Source organism: Pseudoliparis swirei, chromosome 4 (assembly GCF_029220125.1).
Source record: "Pseudoliparis swirei isolate HS2019 ecotype Mariana Trench chromosome 4, NWPU_hadal_v1, whole genome shotgun sequence".
Classification (NCBI taxonomy): domain Eukaryota; kingdom Metazoa; phylum Chordata; class Actinopteri; order Perciformes; family Liparidae; genus Pseudoliparis; species Pseudoliparis swirei.
In genome coordinates this window covers 20,117,367-20,134,200 of record NC_079391.1, presented here as the reverse complement: position 1 = coordinate 20,134,200, position 16,834 = coordinate 20,117,367, and the positions used below count along the sequence as shown (strand labels likewise).

The window sequence follows — 16,834 nt, the reverse complement described above, 5'->3', positions numbered from 1 at the left end:
TTCTATAATAAAAAAAAGACACAGCATCCAATTGCGCCCCCTAATGCCCGCTCTCCCCAGCTCACTGTGGTGCTGTGAAACTCAATTATGAAACTTGTTTCTTTCATGAAATGTTTAAAATGTCAGCATTGTATATTTGCAGGTAACTTTGTGATAAGGGAGCTTTAATTAACTGATTTAGTTATTATCATTATTATTAGTAGTAGTAATAGTATCATAACTATTGCTATTGTTATAATCATTATTATGATGCGTCATCACCACCAATGGACTGTGCGGGAATCTACTCAGTCTCTTCTTTAAAGGCAGGAATGTAGACCCAGGGGGATGAGTGCGAACACGCTGGGCTGTAAACCCTTCATTTGCTCTCCAAGGGGTCTCTGCCTCAGTGCGTAAAGTTGGGACGGGGCTCCGGACGCACTGCGCAGCACTTATTATCCCACTGGCTCCATGTGCGTCACCTATGCGGGATACTCGACGAGGAGTTCTGAAATTTTAATACCACCACCCGCGCGCGTCACTGACAGATGAACACGTTGGGCGTGTTGCTGATGTGAAGGCGCGTTTTCCCTGGAACAGAGCATCTGTCCCGGAGCGCAGAGGGGACATGGGTCAACTTTATGGTGCGACTCTTTTACCATTTGGCGCTATCTGTGTTGTTTTCCTGTGGGAATCTGGTGCCAGCTCTATCAGGGAGACGCTTGCAGTCGACACCTCGAGGTAAGCCTCATGGACCTGATTAATATTCTGTGAATGAAAGACAAAGTGCTGATGAAGACTTGTCCACCTCGCCTGTAATAACGTTAATCCATGTAATGGTTTACAAATGTCGGGTTTCAGACGCAAAATAAATCGACAAATTTAAGAAATAGCATTCATATGTAGCCTAAATTGTTTTTCTCCAGTATAAACCATATCATCTAAATAACAGCGTATGATGTGGTTTTAGAGGTTAGATTACAGCTCCACATGTCTTGGGAACAGCGACTCTCCTCACGTTACTTGTTTGTTTCGACTTTTAATTTAAACTCCCCGGTATACAAGTGGCTCCCTTGTCAGGTTAGCGCACAGTGCCAACAGCCATAATAGAGTTTAGTCTGTCTTTTATTGGTGTGTGCACTTTACGACATAATGTGAGAGCAGGCTGTCAAAGAAGAGACCCCTGGATGAACCGCTGCAGCGCGTCTAATCTAATGTGATGTTCAGGGAAATGCACAACAACAACAAAGGGCAAAGGGAAACTCCAAAGGGGTGGAATCGGTCGCGGTGCACGAAGCCAAATGTTACTTGTACTAAGACAAAACATGACAGATGCTATTAAGGTGTCTGCATGGACAGGAGGAGAGGAAATGATGTGAGTGCAACACACGCTCTCGATATTCTGAGGAGAGGAAACGGCTCAGAAGAAAACTGCTGATAGTGTCCCCAGACAAGACAACAGCTATATTTTAATTTAATTTAGACCTGTGCACATTCTGTCTACTTTAAAGGTAAAACGTAAAAGAAAAGGTATAGTGTCAACTGACACTTTAATACTGATTGATGGGCCTCCAACATCAGTAAATTGCTGCAAAGCCTTTAAGACTTGACATTATGTAGCTGAGACTAAGAGTGAGCATGACGACACTGTTATATTCACATTGCATGTATCCAATCAGACAAGTAGCTTCTTCCTTTTTTGTTCCTGAAATTTCAGTGTGTGTTTAATGTCACTTTCTTTAACTGTTTATAATTATAAATATGGGGGAACCTGGGTTGTCATGGGGCCGAACATGGATCAAAATATGAAGGACAAAAATGTGGCTGAAGTATTAATGAATAATTGCTGAAATGAATGCATATATAAAAACAATAAATACATAACTGCGGAAATAAATACATAAATAAATAAATGTGTTGTTATCGGCTATTATCAGATGGGATGAGTGGTGTGTTCATTCGTGCTGTAACAGCAGATGCACATTCCTGTAAAGAGGTTTATGCGAACTGCAACATATTTCCCATCCAACTTGCGTTGTTTTCCAATCTGCTAATTTCTTTATAATTTTATTTCCATTTATTTCAGCATTTGTCCATTTATAAATTTTATTATGCATAGAGCTGCAGAGAAAACCATGTGGACGGTGCCAGTCGATCACATTCGTTTCCAACGTGTCTTTCTTTTCTCAGAACGGAGTGTCCAGATGATAAGATCGTGACCGTGGAGTATCCCTGTGTCAGAGCTGGGGGGAAGAACAGCACTTGTTTCAGGTAAGACTCCCAGCTGATGTTTCTACTGGGTCCAACAGGCCTGGGCCATGACGCGTAGGGAGTTACAAAGATACATTTATATGTTGGTATTCCGCCTTATCCAGAACAGATTTTTACCCCAGGACCCTTTGACAGGACACGTGGCTGATGCCTGTAGGGAGGGTTGAACCTGAAACCTTTCGAGGCTCGGAAACGATTTCTGAAACCACTAAACCGCCTGCTGTGTCATTTCCAGAACCCCACTCAGTGGATCCTTCTTTTGGAAACGTTATCACTTGGGAGACAAATAAAATCATTTCCTGAAGGTCACCTCTCAGAGACTGAATGATGATTTTAATTCAACAGCAGCCATCGACACTTTAAGACAGCGGTCCCCAACCTTTTGAGTAATGGACCGGTTTCGTGTCAACAATATGTTCACGGACCGGCCTCCATAGTGGGAGCGATAAACATGACGTAATAAACATGACGTAATAAACATGACGTAATATATATATTACGTAATGAAATGATACAACCGGCATAAAGTGCATACAAATACAACATCCCATTAAGCCGAATAAGTGGGAGCCATGAGCTTGTTTATCTGCAATGAGCCTGATGGGAGACACCGACACCCGAAGTGTGTTTGTTATGTCTGTTCTGTTCCCTAACTTAGTTCTTGTCGTTGTCATTGCGGAAAACCCGCTTTACAAAGCTTGTTTTTGCGATCTTGTGTTATTCTGCCTTGATTTTGATCTAAAACATCGGCAGAGTTGTTCGCGTGAAATGTACTTTTAAGGCCACCGTAATTTTTTATCTCAAGCAGTTGATATTCTTCTGGCACAGACAGGCTCGATTCACAGGGTTTGTTTACAAATGGGTCGCGGGTCCATTCCTTCGCTGACCACGGGTCTTTTGTGGTTGGGAAGTACCGCTCAAACTCTTTTAACAGCAAAGACAAGTGATGGAGCACCAGTTGGAGAACGATGGCTCAGCCTCAGCCTCTTCCAAAATCCCGCTCAATGTTTCAAACATGTCAAATATTCCCCTGTTCACTCGCCGTCCCCACAATTGCAGCGACTTTTTCGGCCAACTTAAAAACAGTTGTCATTTTCTCCTGAAGTGACAGATTGAGTTCATTGAGCAGGTTGAATATGTTTTAAGACCAAGTCGTTGTCACTGAAATGTGCCGCCAGTGGTACGCAGAGCGGGTTCGGCACGTGAGACTCGTAAAGCGTGACCTTTTGAGATGTGTCACGTATTTCGTGACCTCGTGAGAGGCTCAAACGAGTGTATCCGCTCCTTTTTCAAAATAAAATATATAAATTTATTCACTTTTTCTGACCAGGCCCGGGGGTTGGAAACCGCTGCATTGAGAAGTCAAGATATTGGAAAAATAGAAGTAAATCATTTGATAACATTTGTTACTTTTACTTTACGCTTCCTGCAGTTGTGGTCTGCTCCCCACTGAACTCCACCAGCCTGGCTTAGTGATAGTAAAGGAGAATTTGAACTTCCTTAGCTAAGGTCCAGAGCTAAAACATTTCGGGAAGGCTCCCTTAGGAAGTTAGGCCTGTTTTATAACCTACAAGGTAGAAGTTGTGTGGCAGAAGAGGATGTGATAAGTTATTTGTATAGCACTGTATCCATTGTGTCAGGATGGCTGTTGTAGTCAGAGAGAGATAGGACCCAAATGCCAACAACGTTCCACAGAAAATGTAATCGTTTTGCTCAAAACAGGTCAAACACACACAAACTAAACAGTACGAACCCACACTGGGGAATGAGACAAAGAGGGTTTAAATACACAGGGAAGGTGCAGGTGAATGAAAAGGGGAACGAGACACAGGTGGACACAATGAGGGCGGAGCTTGCAATCACACAGGAAGGCGGCACACGAGAAGGGAGGAGTCTGAAACGAGAGACAAGGTGAGTGACACACAACACAACAGAAACAGACCGTGAACACAGAACTACCCAGAAGGTCTGGGTGTAACACATTCAGAGGAAGACAGAGACGAGACACGCATTTCAGTGATCACCAAACACCAAATGTGGTTCAGCAATCTTCAGTGTTTTTGTCATTTAAATGAGGGCAAAAAACAACAACCATATAAGAGGAGACTGCGGGTCAGTTTTTTAAAGGGGCTCCAGGGCTCCAATTTGTGAAAATATTCTTTGATAACATATCGTATGAGCGTGTTGAAACATAGGCTCAAGGAACTATATCAATTCAATGCAGGCGCTGTGGCAGGTTGTGAGACCTTTAACTTGAGATACATCATCACAACAGGAGAAAGTCAATTGCTCATTCTGACGTGAACATAACTTTCCTCTGAAGCCAAACATTGGCTGTATGGCTGTAGGCGTAAGAAGATCCTTTAATAAATGAGGCACCTAGTGTGAGGCCCGACCACCGGATCTGTTTATTGTCCAGGCTAGACTGCAACAGCCTCTGCGTCTTCTTTTATTTCTGGCTCTGACATGTGACAGTGTGGTGCTGGAGGAGGTGGATTAGATGAGGTTGTGTTTTCCTTGTCATGTTTCTCGAGGCGGTCAGAATTATTTAGCAAATAAATTTGGGGGCGATCAGATTGATCCTTTGTGTCTGGACACAAATATCCCTTCCAAGAGTGCTAAGTTGCCAAGACAGGGCAGATGAAGCAGCCGTTATTCATCTCCATCTTTTTTAGACAGACTGAAAGTTGAAGTTTTAGTTTATCTGGATGGATGTCTTCTTTCTTATTGTTGGGGAGAACCGTTACGAAAGTAACACCCAGCGATTTCCTCAGATCCCATGCAAGTCTGAAATGATCTTGTCCTACTTCAGGACATGTTTTACTTAGAACGCTGTTTTGGATCCTGGAAAGTAAATTCAATCAAACAATCTTTTTGGGGGGAGGAATGACAGGCTGTGTATTTGTTGCTTCGTGAATCATACTCATGATCATTTGACGGATTATTCAGGACTTGAACACATCCAGGAAGTTTGCCATGTCTGAGTTCTTCAGTATTTCAGCAAGTCAGGTGTAACTGTCAGGACTCATGTGGTCGCACTGCATACATTAATTCATGTGTACGTCAATTCTAACCAACAGAATGGGCCCATTTTGTCTGCACTGGTCCAAAGAAAGGAATTCATGAGGGTTCTCACTTGTTATTTTTAACTCGTAAAACTTTATAAACTGGAGTTGTTGGTCTTAATCTCTAGTTTTAGGTCTTCTTCAATACAGCATGATGTTTGTTTAGTAAATTATGCTCCATTTAGAGTAAATCTGAAAATAAAGCTGGGTATGCTTTCGAGCGTGGCTACCTTAGGATGGCGACAAGTTGCTACCACGGCAACCTGTCAGTCAGGATAGAGGTGTAGCGATGCGTATGCCTCCTTAGCTCCACCCACTCGTCCAAATATGGTCACTTCTGGCTACACAAATCTAAGTTGGTGACGGACAAAAGGCCAAAGCAAAGGATTCAAAATGGTCGTCGACGAATCAAAGGGCGACGTCACGGTGCACGGTCCACTCCTTACAGGCTATGCTCACAGAGGATATGCTATCCTATGCTATGCTAAGATTAACACACCGTTCAATCAAGTCCTTACACTTTCGCAATACAACCGCCCCACGAACACTAAAGAAGAAATCCCAAACTTGACAGCTTTGCCCGACCTAGTTATGGTTACTATTCTCTGAATAAACAATTTAGGTTTTTAAACTGTATTTGACCCAGACCTGGTCAGTCGAACAGTATAACCTGCTCTCTCAGCTCTGCCGTGTGCAGACAGGGTCGACACTTTCCATCATTTCTGTCTTTCTTCTCTTATTTCTTCACCTGGCACCACTCTCTCATATTCAAACAATCTGGGAAAGGGAGATATGCCTGCACTTTTAAATTGAAGATGGCGTGTTAACCATTTGAAAAAAGTCGCACCTTCCCGAAGAAAGCGGACTGAGTTGCTATCAAAACAGTGAAGCAAATTATGGTACTTAATGGTACTTATATTATGGCACCACTTAACATGAGGCCATGCCATTTAACGAGAAGTGAAATTTAAGAAGCATTCTAAACTATTTCTTGTGGTGATTCATTTGTCCCAAAAGAAACTTTTTTGAAACCTGTATCAGTGGGATTGTCTCTTGTGTGCAATGTTGTGCAGAAGTAAATCGGCATGCTCTCACCACCTAAACAAAGTCCATGCCGGCCGCACGTCTCCTTTTCCTCCACTGCGTTTTTTTATTTATTTTACAGCAAACCAGCTCGATTTCTACATTTCTATTGTTCTGGCCGTTTGGTGTTCTGACTCTGTCTTCCCCGGAGGTCGGATTTCAGCCGTGCCAATCCAAACATGCGTGGTCCGAGTGATGCAAGCCTGTGTGAGCTTGTGTGTTTATGAGTCTGTGTGAATTGCGTCTGTGTTGTCTGTGCTGGCAGCTACAGCCGGTCTATGATGATGAGAGTTGATTTGATGCTGCTTTCTGAGCCCTCTCTCTCTAAACACTCTCAGCTGCGGAGTCCAATCTGACAGCGCCGATGGGCTCCACTAAACTGTGAACCGTTCTTTCAGTTGATTGGCATGTTGTTCTGGTTTACATACCCTGCATGGCTCATTACTGCAGAAGATAACACTCATGGTATCATGCTACTTGCTCAGGGACGATAGTAAAAGTCACGGTGACATAATAGATTTTTATTGGTTCCATACTTTAAGCTTCTTTTGTTGTTAGGATGATCTATCTCTCCCACTGGGGTCATCATAGTTTTTTTATTCCATAATAATTTAAGTATTTTTATAAGCAGGAGTAATGGCTGGAGCTGAAAGGTATTTTTTTACATCAGAACAAACGCGCTGGTTTCCAGCACCTGAACGAATCCCCAAACAGCAGTGCTCACTGGGATTAGCAGCATTTAAGTAATCATGGCTGCACCACTGCCAAGTTGGAAGCGTAGTGCCTCACATGAGAGTTGCAAGTGGACGTTTTATGTTGAAGAATCCTTTAAATGTGCATGTTTCACCTGATGTAACCCTGTCACTGACAGTTGAGAGGATTTACTGCTTCTCTTTGTCTTACATGATAGTAAACTGAACATCTTGGGTTTCTAGATGTTAAGCTGTGTTAAAAAGCTTCAGAAAATGTTGTCAGGCTCTTCTCACTAATCCTATAGACCAGAGATAAATCGATTAAGGTAATCAATTCTAAATAAATCACTCGAGGATGAAAAGTTAGCAGCCCTAAAATGATGGAGCAAACGGTTTGGGCTCTACGGTATCTGCTCTACAATCTGTGCAAATACAAAAAGAAAAGGTGCTGATCCAGAACCTGTCATCACTTCGGATGACGCTTGAGAGAGAAATTGGTCTCCTAACACATATAGTAACACTGAATGCAATTACTTGATTCCTGTTTCCTGTTTGAGAGAGAAAAGGAATGCTTACAATCTGTGTTTTTTACTTTGCTTACAGAAATATCTCAAGGCTGAGTCACACGGACTTTGGTCATTTTGGCAGAATTTTCGCCTCTGAAGCTTCTCTGTGGGGGTCTCTGGTATCATTACACTGTTGGCCCCTTACACATATTTTTACTTTCAAATCCCCAACTCATCTGTTGTCGATGAGGTGCTCACTCACTTTCAACGCACACAGATGACCTGACTATATCTTCATGTGCATCACTATACACTCACACTCTTCATTGCCGACTGCTTCTGATCTTTCGACCCTGTTTGTGCTCGGTAGAGCTCCACTGGTCCACTGCATTATGCCAGCTTTAATACCATTTTAACCACAACCACTTCCTGTCTTGACTCATTATCCCATCCATGCAGGGTTTGCCTCTGGAACATGTGATTGTGGGCTGAAGAAGGCCTCTTTACAACTGGCATTCACATGCATCTCATACTTGGATTGTGTCCACATTAGATACCCTAGCTGCATTCCCTCTCTCTGCTGTTGCCAAAAATCCAGTTTGGGCGAGTCTATCTATGTCTTTTTCACCCTATAAAATGATACGTGTGCATCTTGAACTCCTGTGTTGTCTGGTTAAATGTGAATTAAAGTTGGTGTCTGGCCATGTCGCTGTATGGTGACAAATCTCTTTAAACTTTACCAGGAATTCAACAAAAATTGACAAAATGCTGCTTTTATTTATAAAAAATTGTACCCAACCCATGTGTTATGCAATGATTGATTAAATTGAAATCATGTGTGTAATTCTTTCCACATAAAGCAATCCATTTCAGAACCCTTGTTACTAGCCGAGGTAGAGCTGCAAGTGAAGGGGTCTTCTCAGCTCGTGTTTCACCTTGAACCACCTTTGGTGTCGGCATTGCAAATTTCAAGTTGCAGACGGCACCTCTGGTTCAGAAAAGTGAAGCCAATGTGGAAGTGCCTCAAACTCACATTTCTTATAATGGCCAGCAGAGGGTGACTCCTCTGGTTGCAAACATGTGTTTGATTGCATAGAAGTCTTAGAGAAAATGACTTAAGAATGAGACGCCCGAAGTTTTTGGAGCCAAGCCTTCCGTTGCCTTTTGCCGACTGCCTGACCCAGTGCATGATGGGAAACGCTTGAAGAGCGGATTGGCTTTTAGATTTGACACTATTGCCTGTGGAATTGTAATACTTAACTCTAGATTGTTGGCGATTAGCCACATGTTAAGCAATGAAGGTTTAATCTAAAAAATAGGTTGTGTGATTGATAATAAGAAGAAGAAGAAGAAGAAGAATAAAGCTTAAAAATATAACACAAAAGTGAGCAACTAAGTGTGCTGCAGGCAGGCAAAAAGAACAAAAGATAGCATTTAATGCAGATCCACGCATCATTTCCACATACATACAGTCTATATTTAAAAAAATATCAATAAAGTTTTAGTCTATTAGGATGTAAATGTTTCTGTGACTTGCTGTTTATTCTTTGAAGATGGCTGAAATGCTAACAGGCTAAATCAAGATGGTATACATTAAACATGGCACTTGCTAAAAAACAGTAGGTTAGTATGCTCATATTATCATTGAGCTGCAATTGCTGCTGAGCCGACGAACAGCCTCACAGAACAGCTATAGCTTTGTTCTGGACGTTTAGCCTCTAAGGCACCTGTAATTCACAGTTATATGATTTCTGGGTTTGTTGACACGTTATTAACAGTCTAATGACCCACCTATAAGACAATATTAACATCTGGAGAATGTAAAGTCTTACCAATGCAAACACAGAAATATGCTGCCATGACTTTGTAAAGACCACATCAGCTCCACACTTGCACCTTTTAGTCAGTGAACATTGTTGTTGGTGTGACCAGTGAGTTCAGATCTTTGCTGGTTTTAGTTGTTGAACTGCACGGTTGGGGTTTGCTTGTTTCGCTAAGTGAGCCACAGGGATTGTCTTAGTGTTGGCTGGAGATTGTGGGCCGCAGATCTAGACTTTGCTTTGCGTTTTATGCAATCCATAGAACTTCCTAAAAGGGGTTACTGAAGGTTAGTTATTTTGCTGATCGTTACACATCAGCTATTCCCTCTCTGTTCTTGGGAACTAAATGTCTCATGATACAGGCCACGCCGGCTCGTTTTGTTTTCGGAGATGCCCGGAGAGTGGATACCAGTGGTTTTAAAGGTCATGCCACAGTCTATGTTTATAGCACAGTTTGAACATCCTGTCAAACAAAAATTCTAGCATGGTACTTTTGTTGCCTTTGTTCAGAAAGAACAAGGCGAAAATGTAAAAAAAAGGTGTACATTCCCGACCGAAGACCAAGCCTGAAACCCCTACCCCCCCACAGTTGCTGTGGCCGTGTCATACCAAAAACGTTAAAAGTGCCCACTAATGAGACCCGACTGAGACCGACTCCATTCCAGGCCTGGACTCCATCTCCACTCTTCTCTACAGCTCTTCTCTTTCTCGTTGGACTCAAATTCGTAGTTTTGCTCTGAAGAGACAGAAGCCAGGCCTCTGTCTAGTAGCCTGAGTATTAACGCCAGGGTTGAGGTCAGGTCAAATTAAATAAACAACAAGTTTCGTACATGCTAAGTGTTTTTGGGGAGTGCTCATAATCAAAGAGCTTTGATGGTTGTTTGAGCTTTATGTTAACCAGAGAAGGTCAGCAAGGTTAGCGTTGAGAAATCGACCGTAGCCTTGTCCTTGTCAAAAATGATCACGTCTGGTACATGATGGGACACACTTCAATCTGTTTTGAGAGGCTCTTAACAACAGCATCCTCTACTTGTGTCCTGCTAAGTCCCATCCTCCTCTTCGGACAGTAGTATCTAGTTGGGGGGGGGGGGGGGGGGGTAGGATAGGGTAGGATGAGGCCACATGGGAGCATCTCCGGAGTCATGGTCCCTCTGCGAGTTTCAGCAGTTGAAATAACACGGACGGGAGAAACAGAGTCTGCTTGCAGGGTGAATGATATCCTGACTTGATCTCGATTGAACGTTTAACTGGCCGATTAGCTAGCTGTCTGACTGATTGACTCGCTGGTACGATTGCTCCACATATTGACAGCTGTTAGCTTAGAGATCCAAGCTTGAATCATGTGTATTTTGTATGTGATGCATCTCCAAGACTGTGTTTGTATGAACTTTGCTCTTTGACACCTTCGTTGCAGGGCTTAAGATAAAGTAGCGTTATCGCATGAGTCTTAAGCTCCCTCTCGTCTCCTTTGTTTCCCGTCTGGATTTATGGCAGTAGACTTGGCTCTCACCTCATCTCTGGAGCCCACGTGGTCTCTACACATACTTGCAAAGCCAAACAAACAGACGTACTCGTGAAACAGTGTTAGCAGTAGTGATGCATTGCTAAGTTGTAATAAAGGCCAACTGAAAGCAGGGCTCATTCAGAATGAAGTGCAGAAACGAAAGAGCCATCAGCAATTCATAAAAAATAGAGCTCCAGCACAGCAGATCTGATATAAAATAAAAGGAGCTAAGCAGCTAACCAGACACTGACATGACATCAGTGAGACTCACATAACACAGAGTAAACTGGGCCGATGAAGACGAGGTTAATGAGGGAGAACATAATGTAGTATGTTGCTGTGACGGCTTTCTTCACTCCCTTACATCATGGAGACTTTCATGCCATCAGCTTACTAAATAACTCAGCAATGAAAATGTATTCAAGCTATTAGAAACCATGATATGATTAATTTCTGTCACATATAAATGAAAATGCTGATGCATTTCTTTTTGGTAGTAATCTGACTCTGGAACACAGAAAACTCCAAAGGAACAGTTGGAACAGGAGGAGAGATGGATAAAAGAATGACTGTTAACACAGTCCAGATCCCCAAGATAAAATCCAGCTACTCTAGTTTCTCAACCTCAGCATTTTTACTGTTTGTTCCACTGTTGAGCAGTTTGTAGCTCTGCGTAAGATATAAATGTGTATCATTATTTTGAGAACAAAGCATACTTAAAGTCTCTTTAATTAATATGAGAAACATTTTAGCGGCCTTGTATTATGCAAACGTCCCACGACAAGTCTTTGAGATTTTATCAGCTTGAAAGCACGAAAAGGAAATGCAGAATTAAGGAGACTAGTTTCTTTAAAGTGTGTTGCTATGGAGAAGCTAATATCTCTCCATCTGATGTATTTTTGTGCACAATTTAATATTTTTTCAAATTGGGCGGATTAGTGCGAACAATGATCATAGGGCATGTACCAAATTACCAAAAAAAAGGTTTGTTGAGAGCTCCTGGGCCATTCACAAACAGCGTAGGGAAGATAGTAGGCCAATACAAAAACAACAGGAAAACTACAGGAAGGTGGCACATTTGGAAAAGGAAAAAAAAAAAAGTAAAGCAGGAGGGGGGTTTGGGGGCTTTTGAAGCGGAGGTATTTGTTTGATCCAAACAAAATAAAGTTGCACACTGGCAAGCCGAGTGCACTGCTCTGTGGGAGATTTGCATGGAAAACCACATACATTTATTTATTTTTTTTCTGTTTTTTTAAAAGAGCAAGATGGGGAAATCAGAGAAGGGAGAGTTTTCTCTCTCTGCTGAAAGTAGCTTCTCACTGTGATGTGATGTGGTGGGATGCTGACCGATGGCCTCTCCTACCGAATGTAAACTGTAATCGACGAGTACATTCACGCCCCCTCTTATCTTCCCTTTCAGATTCTTTCTTCCATTCTGCTCTTCTTGAGTCCACGACTGTCACTGTTTTCTCTCTTTTCTCTCTTCTCCCACAGATCTCGATCTATCCTGCCTTATTTTCCCCTGTATCTTACTATTTTTCTCTCTGAAGCTACTTTCATTGACCAGTCTGTGTTTGGGGAGGCGGCACTAAGTAAAGGGTCAATTGAAGTGTTCAGTTCATGTTCCCATATTCCCCATCACTGTCACTATCATGGTGTAGCACACCGCCTTGGCTCCCATACTAGTAGGAGTTTTCAATATCATGAATAAGGACACTGATGGAGAGCAGAACAATGTCTTGCACCAAAGGATACAACTGCCGACCTCGTCTATGCAAAGTTGATTATGTGAGCGACAATAAAAGGCTGTGACTAAAGTTACAAAATATGAACTCTGTCTAAACCCTACCCATTTGAGTAGTAACGTTTAAGCCCACGGGTAACATACACAGTATGTCTCTATACGACCGCATGGCAACAGGCAACACGAGCTGGCCATGACGATGCCTGTGTTCATATGTCTGGTTGTGTGGTGGAGAGTCACATCCATCACTGGTTACACCTGCCCTACTCCCCAGTCTATGCTGGCCTACCAAGACACTCCACCTGTGCTCCTCGACTGAAGTCCGGCTTCACTGAAAGCAGACGGAGAGCAGCTCCAGCTCAAGCTCATGTTGGCATGTAACATAAGTCGAGCTGAACGTTCCCCGGACTGTCAGGTCAAATGTGCACAATTCCGTATTCCTGCTCACAGGACGTCTGCCTCATTGTCAAAGACAAACACGGGTGTTATTTTTGCACAGTGAAGTGTTTTACCACACTTTAACACAATCAATGTCACTGTTAATGAACTGGACTGGAAACTAGAGTCTCTTTTCGCCCCCTCTGTCTGAGAGACAGCTGCAGAAAGAAAGGAAGCAGAATGCATTACATCGTTGAAGTGATATTCATCTGTTTCTGGTTGTGGAGACAGAGCGCTGCTTTCTATCGTAGCAGGTGATGAGAAGAAGACGTGTGTGTGTGTGTGTGTGTGTGTGTGTGTGTGTGTGTGTGTGTGTGTGTGTGTGTGTGTGTGTGTGTGTGTGTGTGTGTGTGTGTGTGTGTGTGTGTGTGTGTGTGTGTGTGTGTGTGTGTGTGTGTGTGTCTCCTCTGCGTGCTGTATGTTGCTGTGTGTCTCGCACTGTACGATACGGACCTGAACGTTAAGGGCCTGCTGGGATCTGCAGTCAGAGGTCCCTCTCTTATGAGCCCATAAAACAAGCTCTTACAATGCTGCTGTCGCTGATAAAGAATTAAAAATAAAAACATCCTATGTCCTAGTTTTTCTCAAGTGGAGAAGGTGCATCTGTATTAGAGCACTTCAGTGCCACTTGAATGGCACTTACTTATGGTATTTTGGTAGTTTGGCTTTCTTGAAGAAATGTTTCTTTCTTGATTCTTATTGTTCTGAGTTTGTACTCATGGTTGATGCACTTATTAGAAGTTGCTTTGGATAAAAGCGTGTGCTCAATGACATGTTATATAATGTATCTCCTTCTTCCTGAGGAGACGAGCTGTTTGTACATGCCATCATCGCTCAATAAAACCTGCACGCTTTCCATTTCACCAGGAGCCCCAGTGGCTCGTCCTCCACTGATGGAGTCGACACAAGAAAATGGACAAACATTAAACAGTGAAATTAGGTGCTGAAGCCAGTTATGTCAAACAGCAGTAAAACGTGTGACTGACGAATGGAAGGAGGTGATTTGATTTAGGTTTCAAACAGGCAACAAGGACCAGATGCTGGCACCGGTGCCTGCTTTCTTCTCTACATATGTCCATGGATGGCACGGGAATATATCTGCGCATGGGCGCATGTGCGGGGGTTGTTTTGCTTTGCGGATGTCTGGGTTGAATATCACGACATCGGAGACTCTTATGCGCGGTTGTTTCTGCATGCGTGTGCGTGCGCAGGTGAGCGCCAATATGAGATTGTCCTTGAGGCTCGCAATGTGCGCAGGAGGGCATATAGCCTACTGTGTGTGTGTGTGTGCGTGTAGGTGTGTGTGTGTGTTTGTGTGTGGCATAGCTTTGTCTTCACCTCATCGTTACAACACAAGTTATTTTTTGTGGCTTTAGCTTAGGGCTAAATGACTTCTCTCTTCTCAAATCTCTGCTCCCGACAAGTGGAAACAAATGGCCCACTCGCACGTGAGGGCAACACATTCGGACTGACTGCGGGTTGTTTGCGCTGCATCCAGAAGTCCTCAGGGACGCCCGGTTCAAACTGTCGCTTTCATTCCTCCCTTTGGGACTCTCTGTGTGCCTCGGACGGCAATTAACAAAGCCTGAGCTGTGGGAACGGCAACCTGTTCATTTTTCTCACACTTCGGAGTCGACACCAGGTCGTTTTCGGTGAAAAAGCTGTGCCGCTCTGCGTTTCGCTGTTTCATTGCGTCCTCGTTTTCTCAGAGAAATTTTTACGAGCCCTTTGAGTTACGCTTCCTGTGTTTAATGGAGGCACTGTCTTCGTACGGCTGCAGAGCAGAGTCGGACCTCCCAAAAAACTCCAGTCATCGTCTTCCATCTTCTTCTGATTAGTGTGCACCTGAACGGCGCTCTAGACGAGCACAATGGATGGTTTTTTTTCCCCCTGTATTTTTCTTTTGCATACAATCTGCTCTAGATTAGCCCCTTTCACTCGCTTTATGGTTGCGCCGTCACTCTCAATACTTCGACAAAACAAATCACTGGCCAATTGATCACAGACTGGGACGGCATTGTTGTTGCAGTGTTGTTTGAAGTGGGCAAGCCCAGCGGGGACCATGTTCCTGTTTGCACGGAGCCTTGTGTCATGTCACAAAATTGAGTTTCCCAGCTGGGCAGTTACAAGTGAAAACAGTTGCAACTCTCAACATTATAGCCGTCACAAGGCCATCCAGAAAATGGAGAGGGCCCTCTTGCTCTTATCAGTCCATTACTTTGAGCTGCGGTTAAAGTATCCAGAGGGGATTTTTCTTTTGTCTGGCATGAAAACTCAACCAGACACATCATTATGAGCGATCTGTCGTCAGCATGACCTCACCGCTTAGCTGCTCTCATTTACCCATATCTAGCACTTACCTATCCCACATTGGTCACTGTTACCCTGATTCATGAATGTGTTTCATTGGCATTGGTTCACACACACATATATATATATATATATATATATATATATATATATATATATATATATAGGAAAACATGCTTCAATCATCCAATACAATTAGTGTTACTATTGACAGCTTCTCCCTCTGTCACACACAACTGTATACAACTGGTGATAGTGATATCATCCACTTATTTTTATGCTGATATTTCATGCCAATAATGACATGATGAAAAATAGTAGAAACTAGCATGGCCTGGAAACTAGCATGGCCTGAAATATTGCAATATTTCCTGCGGCTTCCCACAATGTGGGCAGGAGGAATTAAAATCTGGCCAGCGGGCCAGTGTGTAAATCAGAGTCTTTCTGTCCTAAAACATTACAGCTGTTACCTACATTACAATCACATATGTTATGTATTAGTCAATCCGACAGAAATACATGTGTTTAGCTCAATATTTATCAATACAACAACTTGATTATTCATCATGAGCCCTTGGTTCACTTAATGGGCTCTTGATTCACTTAAGTCAGAATGGAAACTTACCTCATTAAAATATGATATGTGTCAACATTGTAAAAATGTACTCCCATTTGTCTGCTCTCAAATATAGCAGCTCGGATTGTCAGCAATGCCGCATTCCTTCCTGATAATGAGCTTGGACGAGGCCTCGGAGGCCAGAGACGACTGGAAGGGGCCCAATACATGGTCATCACAATCATGAAATCCTTCCTTTAAAAAAGTGAATCGAGCAACTTCTTAAAAATAACACAAACCCCAGTACTTGTGAGCCAATTTGAAAATCTGGCATGCAAGAGTGAAAATGAGTCACTTGCCTGTTACGTTATTTGGTCAGTGGTTTGGGGGAAATCACACATGACTAATGGTAATTTACAAAAGGCCACAATGAGGTGGTGAGACTCTGCATTATTCTCAGTCATCAAGAAAAGCTGGTCTCTGGTATCTGAGGTGTTACATGGAGCAAAGAACAGACAGGAAGAAAGAGGGTGTGGTATCAGACACTTTGAAGGTGCAATATACGGGATTCGGAGAATTAATGGAGGTTTGCTAAATATATAGTGGAGCAATTTCTACCTGAGCAGGGAATGAAGTCACTTTCCCGCTGTGTTTCTTGTCATATTAGATGTGATGAAATGTGTTTTTGACCGTTTGGGAAATACGCTTCACTTTCTGACCAATACTGAATTTAATTCAGTGCGTAGTTAGCAGACGCTCAGAGAATGATTAAATTACATCCGATGAAGTTGGTGAAAAATATAAAAACTAACTGTCCGATTTTCAATAGTTGTGTCTATTGCGATGATCCTGCAATGGTGACGGTT

The 16,834-nt window shown here is 42.8% G+C and overlaps 1 protein-coding gene across 1 annotated transcript in view; it reads left to right on the top strand.

The window, feature by feature from the left end:
* Positions 1-355: 355 nt before the first annotated feature.
* The window catches only part of LOC130192410 (collagen and calcium-binding EGF domain-containing protein 1-like), a 30,495-nt gene continuing 14,016 nt past the window's right edge, over positions 356-16,834 (top strand). Inside the window, exons 1-2 of the mRNA XM_056412390.1 lie at positions 356-720; positions 2,170-2,250. Coding sequence (XP_056268365.1) covers positions 608-720; positions 2,170-2,250 — 194 coding nt within the window. The 5' untranslated portion in view covers positions 356-607. The remainder of the gene's footprint in view (positions 721-2,169; positions 2,251-16,834) is intronic.